Raw genomic sequence first — 18318 nt, forward strand, 5'->3', positions numbered from 1 at the left:
ATTCTTACTTGCGTGACTTTTAGTAGGAAAATAAACGAACACCCATTGCAACAATGATCTGGTTAAAATTACAAAAAGACACAGGCCACTCCAGGGAGTGGTATCCAGTCCTTGGCTTCCCTGTGGGGATAAGCTTTCAGTTTCTGTCTGGGAAATACAAGGGTACTTTAGAAAAGTTTGTGGAAACGGATAAGCTTATTTTGGTGCAAAAAAGAAAAAGGAAAAAGAAAATGTGAAATCCATGCACAGGAGGGATTGTTAAAAAGTTCCTGAAAATATGAGTGCTATGGAAAATCTGTGCATGGATTTCAAACCTTTTTGCAGCAAAATAAACATATCTTTTAATTCCATTTTCCAAACCCTTTTTGACATCCCCACATGGGTGGTTTGTTGTCCAGAGCACTCAGGGTGGCTATGGATGTGGTCATGTGCCCATCACCCCGGGCTCAACTCAACTGGAGGCTTGGTTCAGTGGGGGAGAAGCCAGGGTAGGAGCCCCAGATCCTGCTCAACTGGTGATAGACTGGACAATGGGCGGCACTGTGTACACTTAGCAAGAAAGAGAACACTGATCTGGCTTAGTCACTTGTTCCACAAATATTGGTTGGATATTTGGACACTCGTCTTGGGGCTTAGACAGATGGGAGAGTGTGATCTAGATCCCTGGCCTTGTAAATCTGATGTTCAGGTGCAGGGACCCTAACAATAAGCAGCACCCATGAAAGAACTATTGATTAAGTTAGGCAAGAAGTAGAGCAGAGTGAGGAGGAGGGGGTGGGGGGGGTGAATGGGTGTGTGGTGGGCTGGCCAGCTTGCTTCTGGGTCTCCGTGTTTTTTGATGCCAATTCTTACACTCACTGCTGACACATGTAGAAGCCAGTTCTGTGCCAGGCACCATGCTGGGTGTCGACGTGGGTGCCTCCGCTCATCTGCCAGGCTGCCCTCTAAGGTGAATGCCAGACATTAGCTCTTGGCCTTGGCCTGCTCCGTCTTCACACTTGGTTTTCACTGGGCTCTGACATAGGCAACCCCAGCGCCTACAGAGTGTGCTTGTGCAGCTCCATAGAGAATGGGCCCAGGCTGTCGTGTGTGGATTCCGGTGCCAGGGGTAGGATTTTCCATGCGCGTCGATGGGAATTAGAAGGCACATGAGAGGAGTGTTTGTGGTCGCTGCCGCTCTGACAGCATCCACTGCTCCCCCTGCCAGCCGAGGACGCCCGCTTACGGCATGGCCCGTGGGCTGTTTATTGCTCTATTAACTTCACAGTGAGCACACAGTTCGGACTGGTTGCTGGGTGGCCTCCCTGATTCTGTCACTTCCTTTTCACTGACAGCAGGACTGTTAGGTTGATTGGGACTTCTCAAGTCAGCTGTCTCAGCCAAAGGCTTGCCCTGACATAGGCCTTGGACTATTCCCGGATAGAGCTCCACATCCCTGTGCAGGCCCCCAAGGCGCTGCGGCAAACGTGGGGCTACAACGCTCAAACCATGATGGCTCACTCACAGTTCCAGGAAAGCCAGGGATCACCCAGCCTCTGTAGGCAGAGGGAATTCGCTCCTGCGTTCTGTAACTTTTGCAAGCATGCTGTGTCCCTGGAGCTACAACCAGAGGCTAGGAGGAACTGTTATGAAGTCACCGGTCACTAAAGCCAGAGCTGTCCTGTGGGTTTTAGAATCAATGATTCTTCGGAATGGTTCGAACACAGCTTTCAGGCAGGACTGAAGCCCTCAGTAGACTAATGGTGGAGTGGAACGATGGATTGGAGACAGAGATTCATCAGCACAGAAAGCCAGAAGTCAAGGTAGGCTTCAGGTGGCACACGTTGATTCCTGGAATTTAGTAACTTTTTTCTTTTTTTACATTTTTAAAATTTATTTTTATTTTTTATTTATTTTTTTGACAGGCAGAGTGGACAGTGAGAGAGAGAGACAGAGAAAGGTCTTCCTTTGCCGTTGGTTCACCCTCCAATGGCCGCTGTAGCCTGTGCACTGCGGCTGGCGCACCGTGCCGATCCAAAGCCAGGAGCCAGGTGCTTCTCCTGGTCTCCCATGCGGGTGCAGGGCCCAAGCACTTGGGCCCATCCTCCACTGCACTCCCGGGCCATAGCAGAGAGCTGGCTGGAAGAGGAGCAACCGGGACAGAATCCGGCGCCCCGACTGGGACTAGAACCCGGGGTGCCGGTGCCGCAAGGTGGAAGATTAGCCTGTTGAGCCACGGCGCCGGCCACTTTTTCTTTTCTTTCACTTGAGTTTGTGGGTTTTCATTCCACTTTCTGTTCTGTTTCAGCTAGGATGGCCTCTGTCACTCAGGCGCTCTGATGTGTCCCACATACCCTGTGAGCTCATTCTCCCCCTGGCCTTGTCACCTGGTGCCGCTGCATGCCCCAAACCTCCCTCACACCACCCCCCCCACCCGTTTGCGTCACCAAGGCCACAAAGCCTGTCTACTGGCTTCTACAGGGCCTTTGGCACGTGACCCTGATTTCCTCACTATCTCGGTGATCTTCCTGCGTTCACATGCAGCGATGAGATGCTTATTTCATAGCACTTCACATCCACTTCCCAAAGTCCCTGGAGAAAGGGAATGAAAAGGCGAGCTTATCTGCGTGAACAAAAAAAGACTTGAAGCCAATGCGTTTTTTTTTTTTTTCATAAAATATGCATTTACCAGGAACTCTTTGGAGACCAAAGTACACAATACAATGCCGATATTTGTCCCAGATAAATGACTGGAGGTCTAAATGCAGCCTGCTCCTGTCCAGGGAAAACCCTCTCACCGATTCCAGGTGCTTGTCCAGCCTGGCACACACTCGGCACACCTTCTCCACCACACCGCTCAGAAAGTGCCCCTGGGTGCCTGCTACCTCCTTGCAAGCTTGTAAACAAGTTGGTCTTCCATTTTTGCTTGGTTCGTTGTTAAGCAAGCAGCAGAATCTATTCGCAGAAGGAATTGTGAAAGGAAAAAAAAAAAAGTCAAGGAAAAATAAAAGCAGACAACTCTGTCTTCTCCCTCTTGTCCCCTCCCCGGCCCTGCCTCCCCATCTCCATCCCCCCATCCCCATTCTGTTTTGCTTCTCATGCCAAGGCTAAAGACTGTAATTTTAAAACTGAACTGGCTTTTCCAGAGCCATGAGGAATGTGCATCTGCACGTGGATTTTTCCACAAGAAAACAGTCCCTGTCTTTTGGTTCTTGTGAGCCAGAAACAGTGAGGCTGTGGGCTGAATCCACCTTCTTCCCAGGCTTCTTCTAATTTGTTTGTGAGGCTCAGAAGGGGGCGAAGGGGATGGTTTGTGTTTCAGCCCATCAGAGACTGTTTGATGAGGTTTGCGCTCCATTTGTCAGGATGGTTTTTATGGTTTCTTTGTTGTTCACGGAAAGACTTTGAAAGTCATAATTCTGTATCCTGAAGCCCTTCTGCTATTCCTGCTCTGGGTCTCCATGGGACTCACAGCAGGAGAAAGGACGTTCCTAGCCAGTTGGTTAAAGAGTTGCCCAGCATAGCTATGGATGCGTGTGGACTCTTTCAAGAGAGCGGTTGGGATTGCGGGCGTTCGGGTTCTGTGGTGTATTCTCCAAGACAGCCAAGAAGCAAGGCTTGGTCTCTTCCAGCTCTTCCCCCATGCACTGCCCGATCCTGCCCAGCTCCACCTCTGGCTCTGTTCCCTTCTCCGTGGCTGTCAGGCCCATCCATAGGAAGTCCTGGGCAACCTGACACAGCCTGGGGTGTGAGCCCATCTCCACAGCGTGGAGTGCTGATACGGCGCAGAGTCAGGAGGGAGGGGAGAGGGCCTGCGGACAGCTGCCCAGGGACATCAGAGGCCCGAGCTTCGAGATCCTCTCCCACAGACATTTCATTCACACATCTCCTGGTTCCTCTGAACTGCTTGGAGGAGTTTCCCACACAGATAACGTGTTTTCCTTTATAAGCTTGCGCTAATTTTTATTGTTCATAAGGTACTGCACATGGGTTTTCTCATTTGATCACTCCACAGCCCCATAATGTGAATAAATTGTGTAGATTTTTAGGATTCATCCAAGGTGTCGCACCTAACAGCATCAGTGCCAGAAGTCAAACCAAGCCCCTGATTCAGATCCGAGGTTCTTCCTGTTGCTCCGGCTCCAGAAAAGACTGACGTCTTCTCACAATCAGATTGCTCTGCTCCTCCCACCGCCCCACCCCCAGCTCCCAGGGGAAGCATGTATTTTGGCAATTTAGGGACACTTACAAAAGCAATAACGAATACACTTAATGTCTCCCAATCACCAAGAGATCGTCTTCAGGCAGCTTTCTTGTGACGTGTGTGAGGCTAACGCACCCCTATTTGTCGTTTTCCGTCAGATCCTTCGTACGACTCGGTCAGGAGAGGAGGATGGGGCAATAACATGAATTCTGGCCTCAACAAAAGTAAGTGAACTTCATGCCCCGTGTTGGGGCGGGACCATTTTTCCTGAGGGCAGGGTGGACATCAGGGCCAGGAGGAAGAGGAAGATAGGAGTGGGCATCTGCTTCCAGGCCTTTTAAGTAGACATCAAAATTCATTGCTGTTGAGGACTTGTCCTGAATCCCTACACCTTACAAGAGGGTAGGGGGTTTTCTTTTAGACCCCTGGGTCTGCTTTCACCCCGCTTGCGGTTGGAATGTTTCAAGTTGGAGGGTTTCTTGGGACGAAGTTCCGTATGAATGACAGGTCACTGGGTTTGGGTTCCGTTCTGTAAGTCAGGGTAATGACTCGTGACTTTGCTCCTTCAGTGGCCAAGGCCTGGTCATGCCAGTATCGCTGTGTCCATTTCCTGAGAGAATGAGGTGGAGGAAGAGAACCTGGTGGGAGGGGGGTGGTAGGAGCCAGAGCCAACCAGGTGGGAAGGTGCCCACCCACAGAAATCTACTCAGTATCTTCCATGGAGAGAGAAGGAAAGAGGGCGATTCATGATCTTCCTGAACCAGAATGTATCAGTCTTGCTGCCTCTGGGAAGCGAAAGGCCAAGCACATGAATGAGTAGAAAGAGAACACTTTCAAGAATGAGGTTGGGATTACAAATTAACATCCAAGCATTAACCTGGACCGTTTTCAATTGTGCGTAATATTTGTTTACTCCACACACAACACTTGGCACTAAGAGACTCACAAAGATGATTCAGACACGGGCTATTCCCTTAGGCAAGGGACAGAAACCTGCACACACACACACCTCTTGTCATCAAGGTTGGGCAGCTGTGCACAGCTACCATTGGAGTTAGCTCTGGGAAGATAGGCAGGATTTGGGCCAGGTAAGATGGGGAGGGCAGGCACCCTACTAGAGGTGGGGCCAGGGAAGACACTCATGGCTGGCAGTCAGTGAGGATCACAGGTCCCTGGCATCTAGCATGTGTGGCAAAAAATGTGTCGAGAAAGGCAAGACAGGGGGTGTGAATGATGCTATGAAGATAATCCTTAAGTCTTTTTTTAAAAAAAGATTTATTTACTTTTTTGAAGGCAGAGTCACAGAGAGTCAGAGTCACAGAGAGAGAGAGAAAGTGAGAGAGAGAGAGGTCTTCCATCTTCTGGTTCACTCCCCAGATGGCATCAACGTCCAGAGCTGCACCGATCCAAAGCCAGGAGCCAGGAGCTTCTTCTGGGTCTCCCCTGCAGGTGCAGGGGCCCAAGCACTTGGGCCATCTTCCACTGGTTTCCCAGGCCATAGTGGAGAGCTGGATTGGAAGTGTAGCAGCTGGGACTCAAACCGGTGTCCATATGGGATGCTGGCGCTGTTAGGATGGGGCTTTAACCCACTGCACCACAGCATTGCCCCACCCCTTTTTTATAATTTGAGAAACAAAGAGCTCCCATCTCTTCATTCCCTCCCCAGGCACCTGCAGTGGTGGGGCCTGGGCCATCCTGAAGCTGGGAGCTGGGAACTCAGTCTGGGTCTCCCATGTGGGTGGCACAGACGCAGCTCCTTGAGCCATTGAGGCTGCCTCCAGAGTGCACATTAGCGGGAAGCTGGACTTGGGAGCAGGGCCAGGAACTGAAGCCAGGCCCTCCAACATGGGCTGTGGGTGTCTCAAGCGGTGCTTTTACCACTGTGCCAAATGCCCGCACTGGCTCTCACTTCCTGAGACACCCAGGAGTCACCCACACAGGTTTTGAGTGGGGGAGTGTCTGATGGGCAATGGGGAGAGTTGAGATTAAGCCTCATGTGAGAAACAGCACACACTTCTAAAGTGCCAAAGTAGTGACAGGGATGGAAAACGTATGGGATGCGGGGCGGGGAACTCAAAAACCAGAAACACGGGAAGCAGGTGGTCTTTGCTCAGATGTCACCGTCTCATTAAGAAGCTCTGCAAATGTCCTGTCTAAAAATGAGATCCAGCAGACGTGCTGCATGTTGGTTTACTTTTTAGAAATCTGTTTATCATTGTCTCTCCATAAAAGTGTCAGTTCTACCAAGAACCTTCCTGTTCATTGCTGAATCTCCAGCAGAGAGCTAGCACACAGCAGATTCTACAAAAGTGTTTATGAAATAAAAGGAATAAACGAGTCAGCGGGAAGTGGATGTGAGAATGGATGAGAGCGCATCTGTCGTCCCTCTGGAGGGCGTTTGACAGCTGTTTCTCTGCCCAGATACTGACTGTGCTCCGCTTCCTCCCATCACAGGTCCTCCCCTCGGAGGAGCGCAGACAATGAGTAAGAACGCCGAGCAACGGCCCCAACCAGGTACCTGGCCAGGAGGTGTCATCTCTCCTTTGCTTCTCGTGCACCTGTTGATTCTGCATAGTGAACTAATGGAGATTTTAAACACTGTGTTGCATACATCATCTCTTTTTTTCTTTCCTTAAAGACTTACTTTAGTTATTTATTTGAAAGGCAGAGTGATGAAGGAGGGGGAGGAGAGAGAGAAAGAGAGAGAGAGAGAGAGAGAGAGAGAGAGAGAGAGAGAGAGAGATATCTTCCATTTGCTGGTTCACTCCCCAAATAGCCACAACAGCCGGAACCGGGCCAGGCCGAAGCCAGGAGCCAGGAACTCTATCCTGGTCTCCCACATGGGTATCAGGGATCCAAGTACTCAGGCCACCATCTGCTGCCTTCCCAAGTGCATTAGTAGGAAGCTGGATCAGCAGGAGGGCAGCAGGAACTTGAACCAGCACTCTCTGATGTGGGTTGCTGGCATCGCAAGCAGTGGCTTAACCTGATAGGCCATGACGTCGGACCCATCTTTTTTTTATTTTAAAGGGAGTCTATGTTCATCTCTGTAATATAGACTGTGAATGAATGGATAGGAACTAAATGGATATCCACTCATCTGTGAATGAATGGATAGGAACTAAAATCAGGTGCAGGCACTAAATATCAGGGGTGAAGGAAATTTAAAGTTTAAATGTCCCAATGCCTTACTTTGTGAGAGAGAAGCTGAGGCCCGAGAGATAAAGTGATTTGCCAGAAGCCACACGGCTGGTTTATGAGGTTCCTGCCAACCTTTTAATCTTCAATGTTTCTTGCTTTAGGAACAACCTGCATCCTATGATGCATCTACTTAACAGTTAAGACAGAAGAGCTTTGTAAGCCATGGACCTGGAAACTCTTAGTGTTAGAGTGGAACTGCACGACCTCTATGTCTATAACACCCTCTATAACAGCTCAGTCCTGTGCTCACCTCTTCTCTACTTGATTGCCTGGGAGTCCACAGGGTGGGCGTTGGGTCTAGAGTTACAGTGCCTGCGTCCCATCTCTGAGTGTCTGGTTTTGAGTCCCAGTTCCACTGCTCGTTCCAGCTCCCTGCTCATGCAGACCCTGGGAGGCAGCAGATGATGGCTCCAGTAATTGGGTTCCTCCCAACCACACGGGAGACCTGGATTGTGTTTCCCGCTCCCAGCTTCAGCCTTTGCAAGCCCCAGCTGTTGTGGGTATTTGGGGGCATAAACCAGCAGATAGGAGCGAGCTCTCTGCCTGGCATTCAGTCTCTCTGTCTGTCTGTCTGTCTCTCTCTCTCTCTGTCAGCCTCACAAATAAGTAAATAAAAATAAAATGATCAGGCTTTTTACTGCCTAGCTGGGCTCAATTCCACCCTCTGAGCCAAAGCTCCCCTCCCTGCAATATGTACTGCAGCTTCCTGGTTGGCCCCCTGGGCAAGTCTCCCTTCCATGAATCTGAAGACGGCTGTTGTGCTGGAAGCCAAGCTCCATCTTGGCTCTGTCTTCTGTATGTGTTGCAGTTGAGATTAAGCTCTGAACAAGCCGTCTGCTTTGGGCTGGGGCATTGTTCTCTGTATCCACCAAGGGCAGCCACACAGGAAGGTGAGGAAAACGCTTGCTGATGGAGAGACACGAGTCAGGTGTGGAGTGCTTTCTAGAAGCCCCAACAGCCACAAAATCAGGTGTCACCTGCCAAGAATATTTTAACTATTGTATGAAAAGTAAGGATGAAATAAATGGCCTTAAGGACTCTTCAAGTTCATTCATGGCTCCAAGTAGAAACCCAAAAATTATATTGACTTTTTTTAAAAAAAGTCATAATTGTAAAAAGTTAAATTGTACAAAACGTTGGCCATATTGCGATCCAGCTCTCTACCATGATTTTCTCCATCAAAAAGAGACAGACCTCACCTAAACCAATATTGCCAAGACATTTTTTATGGCTAAATAATCATATAAATTTTAAGCAAACTGACTTCTTAAGAATAGTGATTTTACAGCTATACTACAAATTCTGGTTGATGTTGACATTTCCAAGCTCAAAATCACAGAGCGTTGCCCTAGAAAGGAACTGAGGAATCCAGTAGCTCAACCCACTCATTCCACAGATGAGAAAGCTGATACCGAGATCGCCCAACGATTATTTAGTTTATAACATGGCTGGGACTGCGACCCAGGCTGCTTGGTTTCCAGGCATGTGTTTTTGTGCTACATCAGAAAAACAGAGATTTGTAATGTTAGTATTATGTAGAGCTATTAAAGACCTGTAATCATGAGACTGTCTTCAAACCCATTCAATAAGCTGTTCTTCAGCTTATTGACGGAGCAACTAGTTTTTAAAGATTTATTTTTAGTTTATTTGTAAGGCAGAGTGACACAGACAGAGACAGAGAGGTCTTCCATCTGCTGGTTCACTCCCCAAATGGAGACAATAGCCGGAGCTGGGCCAGGTGAAGCCAGGAGCTTGGAACTCCATCTGGGTCTCCCACGTGGGGGTTAGGGACTCAGACCCGTGGGTAATCGTCTGCTGCTTTTCCAGGCACATTAGCAGAGAGCTGGACCGGAAGTAGAGCAGCTGGGACTTGAACCCGCGCTCTGATGTGGAATGCTGACATCGCAGGCTGCAGATTAACACACTGTGCCACAACGCCAGCCCCTGGCTGTGCCAGTCATTAGTGGTTCCTTTCCAAGCATTTTTATCATTTTGTTTTAGATAATGACTGCAACATATACAAATTGTAGACTTGAACTATGAAAACAGTTTCTGTTTCTGTAATTATTGAGATGAAGACCATAACTGCAAAGATCTTTGAGCTCTGCAAATAAAAGCTGTGGAGTTTCCTGAAATAAAAGCATAAACCCTTGAGGTTTTGTTATTGTTGATGCTGTTGTTAGAGTTTTGATAACAGCAAAGCAAATTTCCTTTTTTGCTTCCTTAGATCCCTATCAGATCCTGGGCCCAACCAGCAGCCGTCTAGCCAACCCTGGTAAGTGTAAAGCGTTTGCTTCTGGAATGTTCTATAGCTCTGTGAGGCTTCCGCTCTAAGTCCACACACCTGACTGGCGAGTAACGCTTCTTTCTTTCCTTGAAGTAGTTGACACCTGTTTGTGTAGTGTACAAAGGAGAGGTCAGGGCCGGTTATCATGTGGGCAGTGTCCGTTAGCTGGAGAAGCTTCTGGAATGCAAACACAGGAGTGCTGCACATTTGCACTGAGGTTTAGCTTAGTAACCAGTGGCATGGTAGAAGTTTCAGGAGGGAAAGATGGAGGGAAAAAGGAAGGAAACAATCCGTGGGCTACCTCTTCCCCATGAGGCCAGTGGAAAACTGCTGATTTGAGAAGGCGTTGCAGAGTTCAGATAAAATAAGTTTGGCTATGTCTTTGAAGAGTCTGTTATCAGAGCAACTTTCAGATGATTTCTTCTAATTCATGACCGCTGAGACTGTGAGCCAATAGGCCCTTGGCTGCCAGGAAGCCCACATAGCTTCCTGCCCCCAGGAAGGGGGTACTGCCACTGTTGCCCTGCAGGTTCTTAAGTGCTTGTACCCAAGGGGAAAGAAGCCACCCACCACCTTCTCCTCTCCTTCCTCTCCTTGCCCAAGCTCTCTGTAGAACTTAGAGCTGACAGCCAAGCATCAGAACTCTGCTAGGGAACAATCCAGGTCCTGTCCACCTGAAGCCATGAGGCACCTCCTTCCTGTGGCTCTGACGTCTTTTCTTGGCCCTGACTCTAATGCTGACATTAGAGGGCTCCATTGCTAACCGAAGATTGGACAGTGATTTAGGTCTTTCTAGAAGGTGAGAGTCCAAAGTCTTGCCAAAGAGATGTGGGGGGGTGGCTTACCCAAGATCACACAGCCAGAGCCAGCACCCACGTTCCCTGGATCAGGGCTTGGAGCAAATCATCTTAAGGTCTGACCTTGCTTAGGGTGCTCATCTCCGTGGCAAGCATTATGTTCAAAAACTGATTGTATATTTCAAGATAGCTAGAAGAAAGGGTTTCAAATGTTCTCACCACAAGGAAACCATACATGTTCAAGCTGATGGATAAGCCAGTTATTCTAATATGGTTGTTCTGTACTCCATAGATATGTCCTACCGTTACATCTCAGTTTTAAATAAATGATGAGAAGGGGTTAAGTCGATTCTGCATGTAAGAGGAAGCAAAGGGTGTCTCAGAGCTCTGACTTCGCTTTCTTCCCGTCTGCCCCACCACCTGCAGGGAGCGGGCAGATCCAGCTGTGGCAGTTCCTCTTGGAGCTCCTCTCCGACAGCGCCAATGCCAGCTGCATCACCTGGGAGGGGACCAACGGGGAGTTCAAAATGACGGACCCCGATGAGGTGGCCAGGCGCTGGGGGGAGCGGAAAAGCAAGCCCAACATGAATTACGACAAGCTGAGCCGGGCCCTCCGATACTACTACGATAAGAACATTATGACCAAAGTGCACGGCAAGAGGTATGCCTACAAATTTGACTTCCACGGCATCGCCCAGGCTCTGCAGCCGCACCCGACCGAGTCGTCCATGTACAAGTACCCTTCTGACATCTCCTACATGCCTTCCTACCACGCCCACCAACAGAAGGTGAACTTTGTCCCTCCCCACCCAACCTCCATGCCCGTCACTTCCTCCAGCTTCTTCGGAGCCGCGTCACAATACTGGACCTCCCCCACGGGGGGACTCTACCCCAGCCCCAATGTGCCCCGCCATCCCAACACCCACGTGCCCTCACACCTAGGCACCTACTACTAGCAGCTGAGTGCCCCGTGGTCCTCCAGCCGCAGTCCCCACACCCTCACACTTCCTGGATGCTTTGGACTTCAAAGGACATGCGTGACCTTGAAGGGAAAACAAAACTGGATGTTCTTTCTTGTTGGATAGAACCTTTGTATTTGTTCTTTAAAAACAATTCTTTTTTGATGTTGGTAACTTTTGCTTCCTCTACCTGAACAACAAAGAAATGAGTCATTCCATGGGCCAGTATGCCAGTTTGCATTCTCAGTTGCCTCTCATCGTAGGAGTTGACTATTTGACCACTGGAATGGTTAAGAGCATGGTTCTGAGAAAGCAGCTGTCAGTTTTCTTTCTATTTTTATGACCAAAGCAGTTTCTTATCAGCACACGGGTCTCGTCATTGTAAGATTCAGTACAAACAAGGAGTCGGGAACTTAGCCAGTACGTTCTGGTTTGAGACTTATGAAAACAGAGGTAAGAAGCTGATCGTCTTATTTTAGGGGGACCTAATTCAGTGGATGGTAACTGGAACATTGGTTGTTAGGCCAGTGAAGTTTTCACCCAACTGGAATTTGAAAAGAAAGAACACCTGTGCGTGTGTGTGTTTGTGTGTGTATTTAAGAAGCCATGGGCATTGCAAAATTCCCCTCGGTGGGCAACATGCACTCGGCTGACCACTCTCTCTAGAAATAGTCAAGATATGAACTAAGAAATTTTAATGCAAATCCAGACATTTCTGAAAGAGAAATAACTATTTTTTTTATGATGACAGTGGGTCCCAGAACTTGGAAAAGTCATAGGGATTTCTAAACTCAAACAGATTCGCAAGCGCTGTGCGTTTGTCAGACCATACGACCAGGGTCAACCAATCAGAAGGCAACTTACTGTATAAATTATGCAGAGTTATTTTCCTATATCTCACAGTATTAAAAGTAAATAATTAAAAAATTAAAAAGAATAAATAAACGAGTTGACCTCGGTCACAAATGCAATTTTACTATCAAATCAGTCGTTGTTATTTTTTTAAATGTAATTTGTACATCTTTTGTCAATCTGTACATTTGGGCTGTTTGTACGTTTTTATAGCTGGTTTTGTTTTTTTTTTTTAAAAAAAGCATAATGTGACTATTGCTGAAAAGAAAACAGGGCGTTCAAGTCACTGACTCCCTAGGAAAAGAAGCACTGGTTATTTAACAAGCATGTACAAGCAATGGAAGGCAATTATTTCAATCATTAATGCTTTGGAGATGTTTGTAAATAACAATACTGCAATAATCACAACTCTGAAAAGAACAACCAAACTTTCCCTTGTGGAGACGAGGGATCTTCCTGCTCTATATATGCAATATATTTTTAGACATTAAAATATATATAATTTTGCAGGTAATCAATGACTTTTTTTAAACTATATTAAGTGTTAAGCTGACAACTGTCAATGAAGACTATGTTGTAAAATAATTCACTAAATAAATTGTGCCTTCTTCTATCAGAACCAAGGACTCCATTTTCTTACTGATCTCCTGGTTAGGTCAATGGGTTTTCCCAAGGAAAGTTTTCTATTTGCCTCTTGGATCATCACGAATCTTTCAAATGCACACACTGCGGTACAACAGAAGGGGCAGAATCACTGTGGCTTTTCATTGTTGTTGATGATTTTATTTTAATTTATAGCTACTTATTTTCATCCTTATTTGAAAGGCAGAGAAACAGAGAGACAAAGAGAGATATTCACCTGTTGTTTTACTTCCTAAATGCCTGCAACATCCAGGTCTGGGCCAGACCAAAGCCACAAGCCTAGATCTCATTCCAGGTCTCCCATGTCAATAGCAGGGAGCCAAGTAATTGCACCATCCCCAGCAGCCTCCCCAGGTGTGCATTAGAAGGAAGCTGGATTGGAAATGGAGGAACTGAGACTTGAACCAAGCACTCTGATATGGGATACAGGTGTGTTTCAGAATAGTCTGAGGGCCGGCGCTGTGACATAGCAGGTAAAACCACCGCCTGCAGTGCTGGCATCCCATGTGGGCATCGGTTCTAGTCCTGGCTGCTCCACTTCTGATTCAGCTCTCTGCTATGGCCTGGGACAGCAGTGGAAGATGGCCCGAGTCCTTGGGCCCCTGCACCCATGTGGGAGACCTGGAAGAAGCTCCTGGCTCATGGCTGCAGATCAGCATGGCTCGGGCTGTTGCCATCTGGGGAGTGAGCCAGCAGATGGAAGACCCCCCCCCCCTCTCTCTCTCTCTCTCTTTCTGCCTCTCTGTAACTCTGCCTTTCAAATAAATAAATAAATCTTTAAAAAAAGAACAAAATCTAGCTGGGATTCTTCTGCAAATCTCTATTCCAGGCAATTTTCAATCCACCTTGAAATCTGCAAAACAGCCTTAGGGGGGAGGAAGGCATGTATTTCCACCTGCTGTGGGAATGGGATGCTCACGTTATTAGGAGCTCACCACTTTACCAGGTTTCCTTTGCTTGCCCTATTCAAACCCTGGCTTCGGTGCATCACCTCTGTAACGTTTAGGAACTTGACCCACATCTTGTCCCCAGAATGTGTGTCACAGTGATTTATTCCACTTTTCAGAAGCTGGTCCATGCCCAGACAGGATCGGGGACACCATGTTCCCCTCATACACTTTGGAGGGAGGACTGGTGTTTAGCCCGCTGTAACGTCACATTTAAAGTGTGTTAGCCAGCTCCAAGACACCCAGTGACGAGTCACAGAGAATGCACGGGGTCTGCCTCCTGTGTCCGGTCTAGACTCCCTTCTGGCTGACAGTCCAGTATTTTCCCCACTCACCCATGCTGTCCTGCATCTTGAAGCTTACAGGGTCTAACAGACAGTGCATCCAAGCCCAGCAGAGGGGTACAGCAAGGCTGTGAACAGTTCTCATGGAAGTCTTGACTTCTCCCTGCAGGTTAGGACACAGGCCAACAGCACTTTTTTTGTGTTTAGATTTTTATGTATTTATTTGAAAGGCAGAGTTACCGAGAGAGAGAGGAAAGACAAAGAGAGAGAGACATCTTCCATCTGCTGGTTCACTCCCCAAATGGCCACAATGGCTGGGGCTGAGCCAGGCTGAAGCCAGGAGCCAGGAGCTTCTTCAGGATCTCCCACAGGAGTGCAGGGACCCAAACATTTGGGCCATCCTCCTCTGCTTTCCCAGGCTCATTAGCAGAGCAGCTGGGACTCAGTCCGGCGCCCATATGGTGACAGCCTGAGCTGCTGTGCCACAGAGCCAGCTCCGAACAGCGCTTTTGAATAGGAGGTCACCTTGGCCCATTCAGGCTGCTCTAACAAACTCTGATAGATTGGGTGGCTTATCAACACCAGAGATGGATTGCTCACGGCTGTAGAAGTTGGGAGTCTATGATGGAGGCAACAGCAGATTTGGTGAGGACCTGCTTCCTTGTTCATAGATGGCAGCTTCTCACTGTCCTCCCAGGTTGGAAAGGGCAGGGCTGCTCTCTGGGGCCTCTTTTTTTTAGAGATGTATTTATTTATTTCAAAGTCAGAGTTACACAGAGAGAGAAGGAGAGGCAGAGAGAGAGAGAGAGAGGTCTTCCATCCGCTGGTTCACTTCCCAATAGGCTGCAACAGCCGGCGCTGTGCCCATCTGATGCCAGGAGCCAGGAGCTTCTTCCAGGTCTCCCATGTGGGTGCAGGGGTCCAAGGACCCGGGCCATCTTCCACTGCTTTTTCAGGCCACAGCAGAGAGCTGGATCACAAGTGGAGCTGCTGGGACTAGAACTGGCGCCCATATGGGATGCTGGCAATGCAAGCGGTGGCTTTACCTGCTACGCCATAGCACCTGCCCCTCTGGGGCCTCTTAGAGAAGGACTATAATCCCATTCATGAAGGCCCTACTCTCAGGACCTAGTCACCTCCCAAAGCCCCTGCACCCCAATACCTTCACACTGTGGGTTAGACTTCAGTAGATGAACCAAAGTTCAGTCTTTAGGGGAGGTGTGTGTGTGTGTGTGTGAAAATTTTGTTGGTTTCCCAAGAAGGAAGCAAAGGAATTTTCAAGATTTACTGTCTGGAAACAGTTTTCATGGCCAACAATAGCTATAAATTTAAGGAATACTGGGGCCGGCGCCATGGTGCAGTAGGTTAATCCTCTCTCTGCAGCGCCGGCATCCCATATGGGTGCCAGTTCTTGTCCTGGCTGCTCCTCTTCCAATCCAGCTCCCTGCTATGGCCTGGGAAAACAGTAGAAGATGGCCCAAGTCCTTGGGCCCCTGCACCCACGTGGGAGACCTGGAAGAAGCTCCTGGCTCCTGGCTTTGGTGATCTGAAGCAGCTCCGGCCATTATGGCCATTTAGGGAGTGAACCAACAGAATGGAAGACCTTTCTCTCTGTCTCCCCCTCTCACTGTCTGTAACTCTACTTCCAAAATAAATAAAAATATCTTTAAAAAAAAATTGGAGAACACTTAGAATGGTCAGTGTTTTACATAACCAACAGTATCAGCTGCCATTGAAGTGTAAATGTGGCTATTCACTGAGTGCTTGGGTAACACAAAAGAGTGCGTTCTCACATGGGCCATCACCAGTTTAGACCCATGAGATCAGGAGTTTCTAGAACGCCAGGGTGGAAAGGGGGACAGGGGGCATCCGCCCAAGCCAAGGCATGGCATTTATCGGTGGGGAAATAACTAAACAGAACAAGATGCAATCCACTGTGAGACAGCTGTGGACTGGTTTCCCACCCCACTCCCTCGCAGACCCACTCATTAGCAACCATCATGTAAACATGCTGCCTCAAAACCAGCGGAGAAAGCACCCTAGGGAGAACATGCTGGGTGGAAGCAGCCTCGAGCCTGGCTCCCCGCTGCCCAGCTCTGCTCCCACACCTGGCTGGGGCTCTGTCTCTTGGAAGCTCCCCCAGCATTCATAGCAACACTGGGCTTGGATCCAGAAGACCCTCCAGAGACAGCCAGCTGTGTGCAAAGGTGTTTAGTAGCCACGGGGCCAGGGAGAGGTGGACAAGAGACAACTGGACGGGCAGCTGATTCTGGTGAATATACACAGCTTTACTTTCAGCCAGGAAGAATTTGGAAAAAAAAAAAAAAAGGAAAAAAAAGCACACTGGGTATTTCATCATGTAGAAAGCTACTGAAATTGACACTGCATGCCTTCCGCCAGGAGTCTGGTGAAAGATTATGAAAGGCCATCGGATTTCAAGACTACAAATCCCAGGCTCCCTCGGGGGGGGCAGACACTTCTGAGAGGAAGTGGTTTAGCCAAGGCAAACCTCTGGGGTTTCAGCCTATTGAGAAAGGATACACAGGGAAGCTTTTAGAAGGAATGTCAGCTCCCATGCCTGGGGTCTGTCTCGCTCTCTCGCTCATACTTGGCCTCCTGTCTAATTGTTTCAGTCTGTCTGAGCTGGTAAATTCCTAAGCACATAGTCAATTTACACTTAGCTTAAAAGCTCTAGGGGGAAACAAAAAGTTTCCAGGGAGACCACTCAACTTACCTACAATTGCTGGATTAACCTGCTGGATTTTAACTGAGTTAACTCATGTGTTTTCTTAGTGGGACAAGAGAGGTGTTTTGGATAGATAAATGAGCACGGATACAGTGTCAGGGGCCCTGGGTTCAAATGCTGGCCTTCCCACCTACTGCATAACTTGTCCACACCTATTAGCTGGGCAGCTGAGTAATATCTCCTGCAGGTTTCTGGGAGGTGTTCGATGACAGTATGGAAAACCCGTTGTCAAGCGCATGTTTGTAGTCCCTGCTATCTGCTAGTCTCGGCGAGTTTTTTCCAAGAACGTTTGTGAAGTCTTTGGTAGCTGGGGAGCCCTCTGTAGGGCTCAGTGCAGTGTAGATTTTATTTTGAGGTCCGCAAGGCAGTTGGCTCATGTTCTAAATGAGTGAAAACTGAGAGCAAATTGGATTTTCCAGAGAGTGTTTGTGTCTTCCCCAGCTAGGCCCCTCTGGGTGCCCCAAGTGGGCCTTGGGCCCTCACGGGCTCTGTGTGCACACCCACAGTCAGGAGAGCATGTGGCCACGCATGGAGGCTGCAAAGAAATGAGATGACTACAGAGGAATGCCAAACACGCACTTTGTCAGACACGGAGGGATGGATTTTTCAATCAGTAGGTAGGTTGGGAGATGGGGCTGTTTGGATCCAGATTTGCCGCAGAACTAAAGCCTCCTGATAGCCCTCTGGGAGGGGCTGACGTCTACCGGTCGGTAAGCAGATGACGAGTGACTGCGTAAAGAACAGGTCCACGGTGAGCAAGACACGGTTAGGATCCCAACAGTTCCACTGCCCGCATTCCCACTTACTGCCTCGGAGCTCCACTCCCTGTCTGTGAAACAAGGGGGACAGTAACGACCACAGAAGATGCTCAGGGGCGTTACGTCAAACAGCAGTTGGGAAAATGCTCTGTACGTTGGAAAGGCCAGCAGAAATGCAAGAGGGCATTGTCCTGGTCCATGGACAGCCCCACTCTGTCCCTCAAAACCCTGGACAGATGTCTACCGTGAGGTAGAGCTAAATCACACTATTCTGCACAATGTGAATACACATTTTTTAAATTAAAAATATGTTAACACTTGAAACAGTCACAAACTTACATAAAAGTAGGAATGGTACAAAGGACATTTAAAAAATATTCTTTATTTAAAAGGCAGCACTAAGAGAGGGAGACTTAGAAGTCTTCCTGGTTCACTCCCCAAACTACCACATTAGCCGGGACTGTGCCAGACTGAAGCCAGTTGGCTAGAACTCCATCTCGGTCTCCCATATGGGTGGTCGGGACCCAAGGACTTGGGCCATCGTTCATTGCTTCCCCAGGTGCATTAGTAGAGCGCTGGATTAGAAGTGGAGCTGATGACTTGAACTCAGCTCTCATTTAAGATGATGGCATCGCAGGCAGCGGCTCAACCCACTGCACCAC

The 18318-nt window shown here is 48.5% G+C and overlaps 1 protein-coding gene across 2 annotated transcripts in view; it reads left to right on the forward strand.

Annotated features, from left to right (window-relative positions):
* The window catches only part of FLI1 (Fli-1 proto-oncogene, ETS transcription factor), a 132568-nt gene extending 119690 nt beyond the window's left edge, over positions 1-12878 (forward strand). For both annotated transcript variants that reach the window (XM_062197339.1, XM_062197338.1), the window contains exons 6-9: positions 4342-4407; positions 6638-6697; positions 9612-9659; positions 10895-12878. In XM_062197339.1, the coding sequence (XP_062053323.1) occupies positions 4342-4407; positions 6638-6697; positions 9612-9659; positions 10895-11424 (704 nt within the window). In that variant the 3' untranslated portion in view covers positions 11425-12878. The remainder of the gene's footprint in view (positions 1-4341; positions 4408-6637; positions 6698-9611; positions 9660-10894) is intronic.
* The last annotated feature ends 5440 nt before the right edge of the window (positions 12879-18318 follow it).

Source organism: Lepus europaeus, chromosome 7 (genome assembly GCF_033115175.1).
Source record: "Lepus europaeus isolate LE1 chromosome 7, mLepTim1.pri, whole genome shotgun sequence".
NCBI lineage: Eukaryota > Metazoa > Chordata > Mammalia > Lagomorpha > Leporidae > Lepus > Lepus europaeus.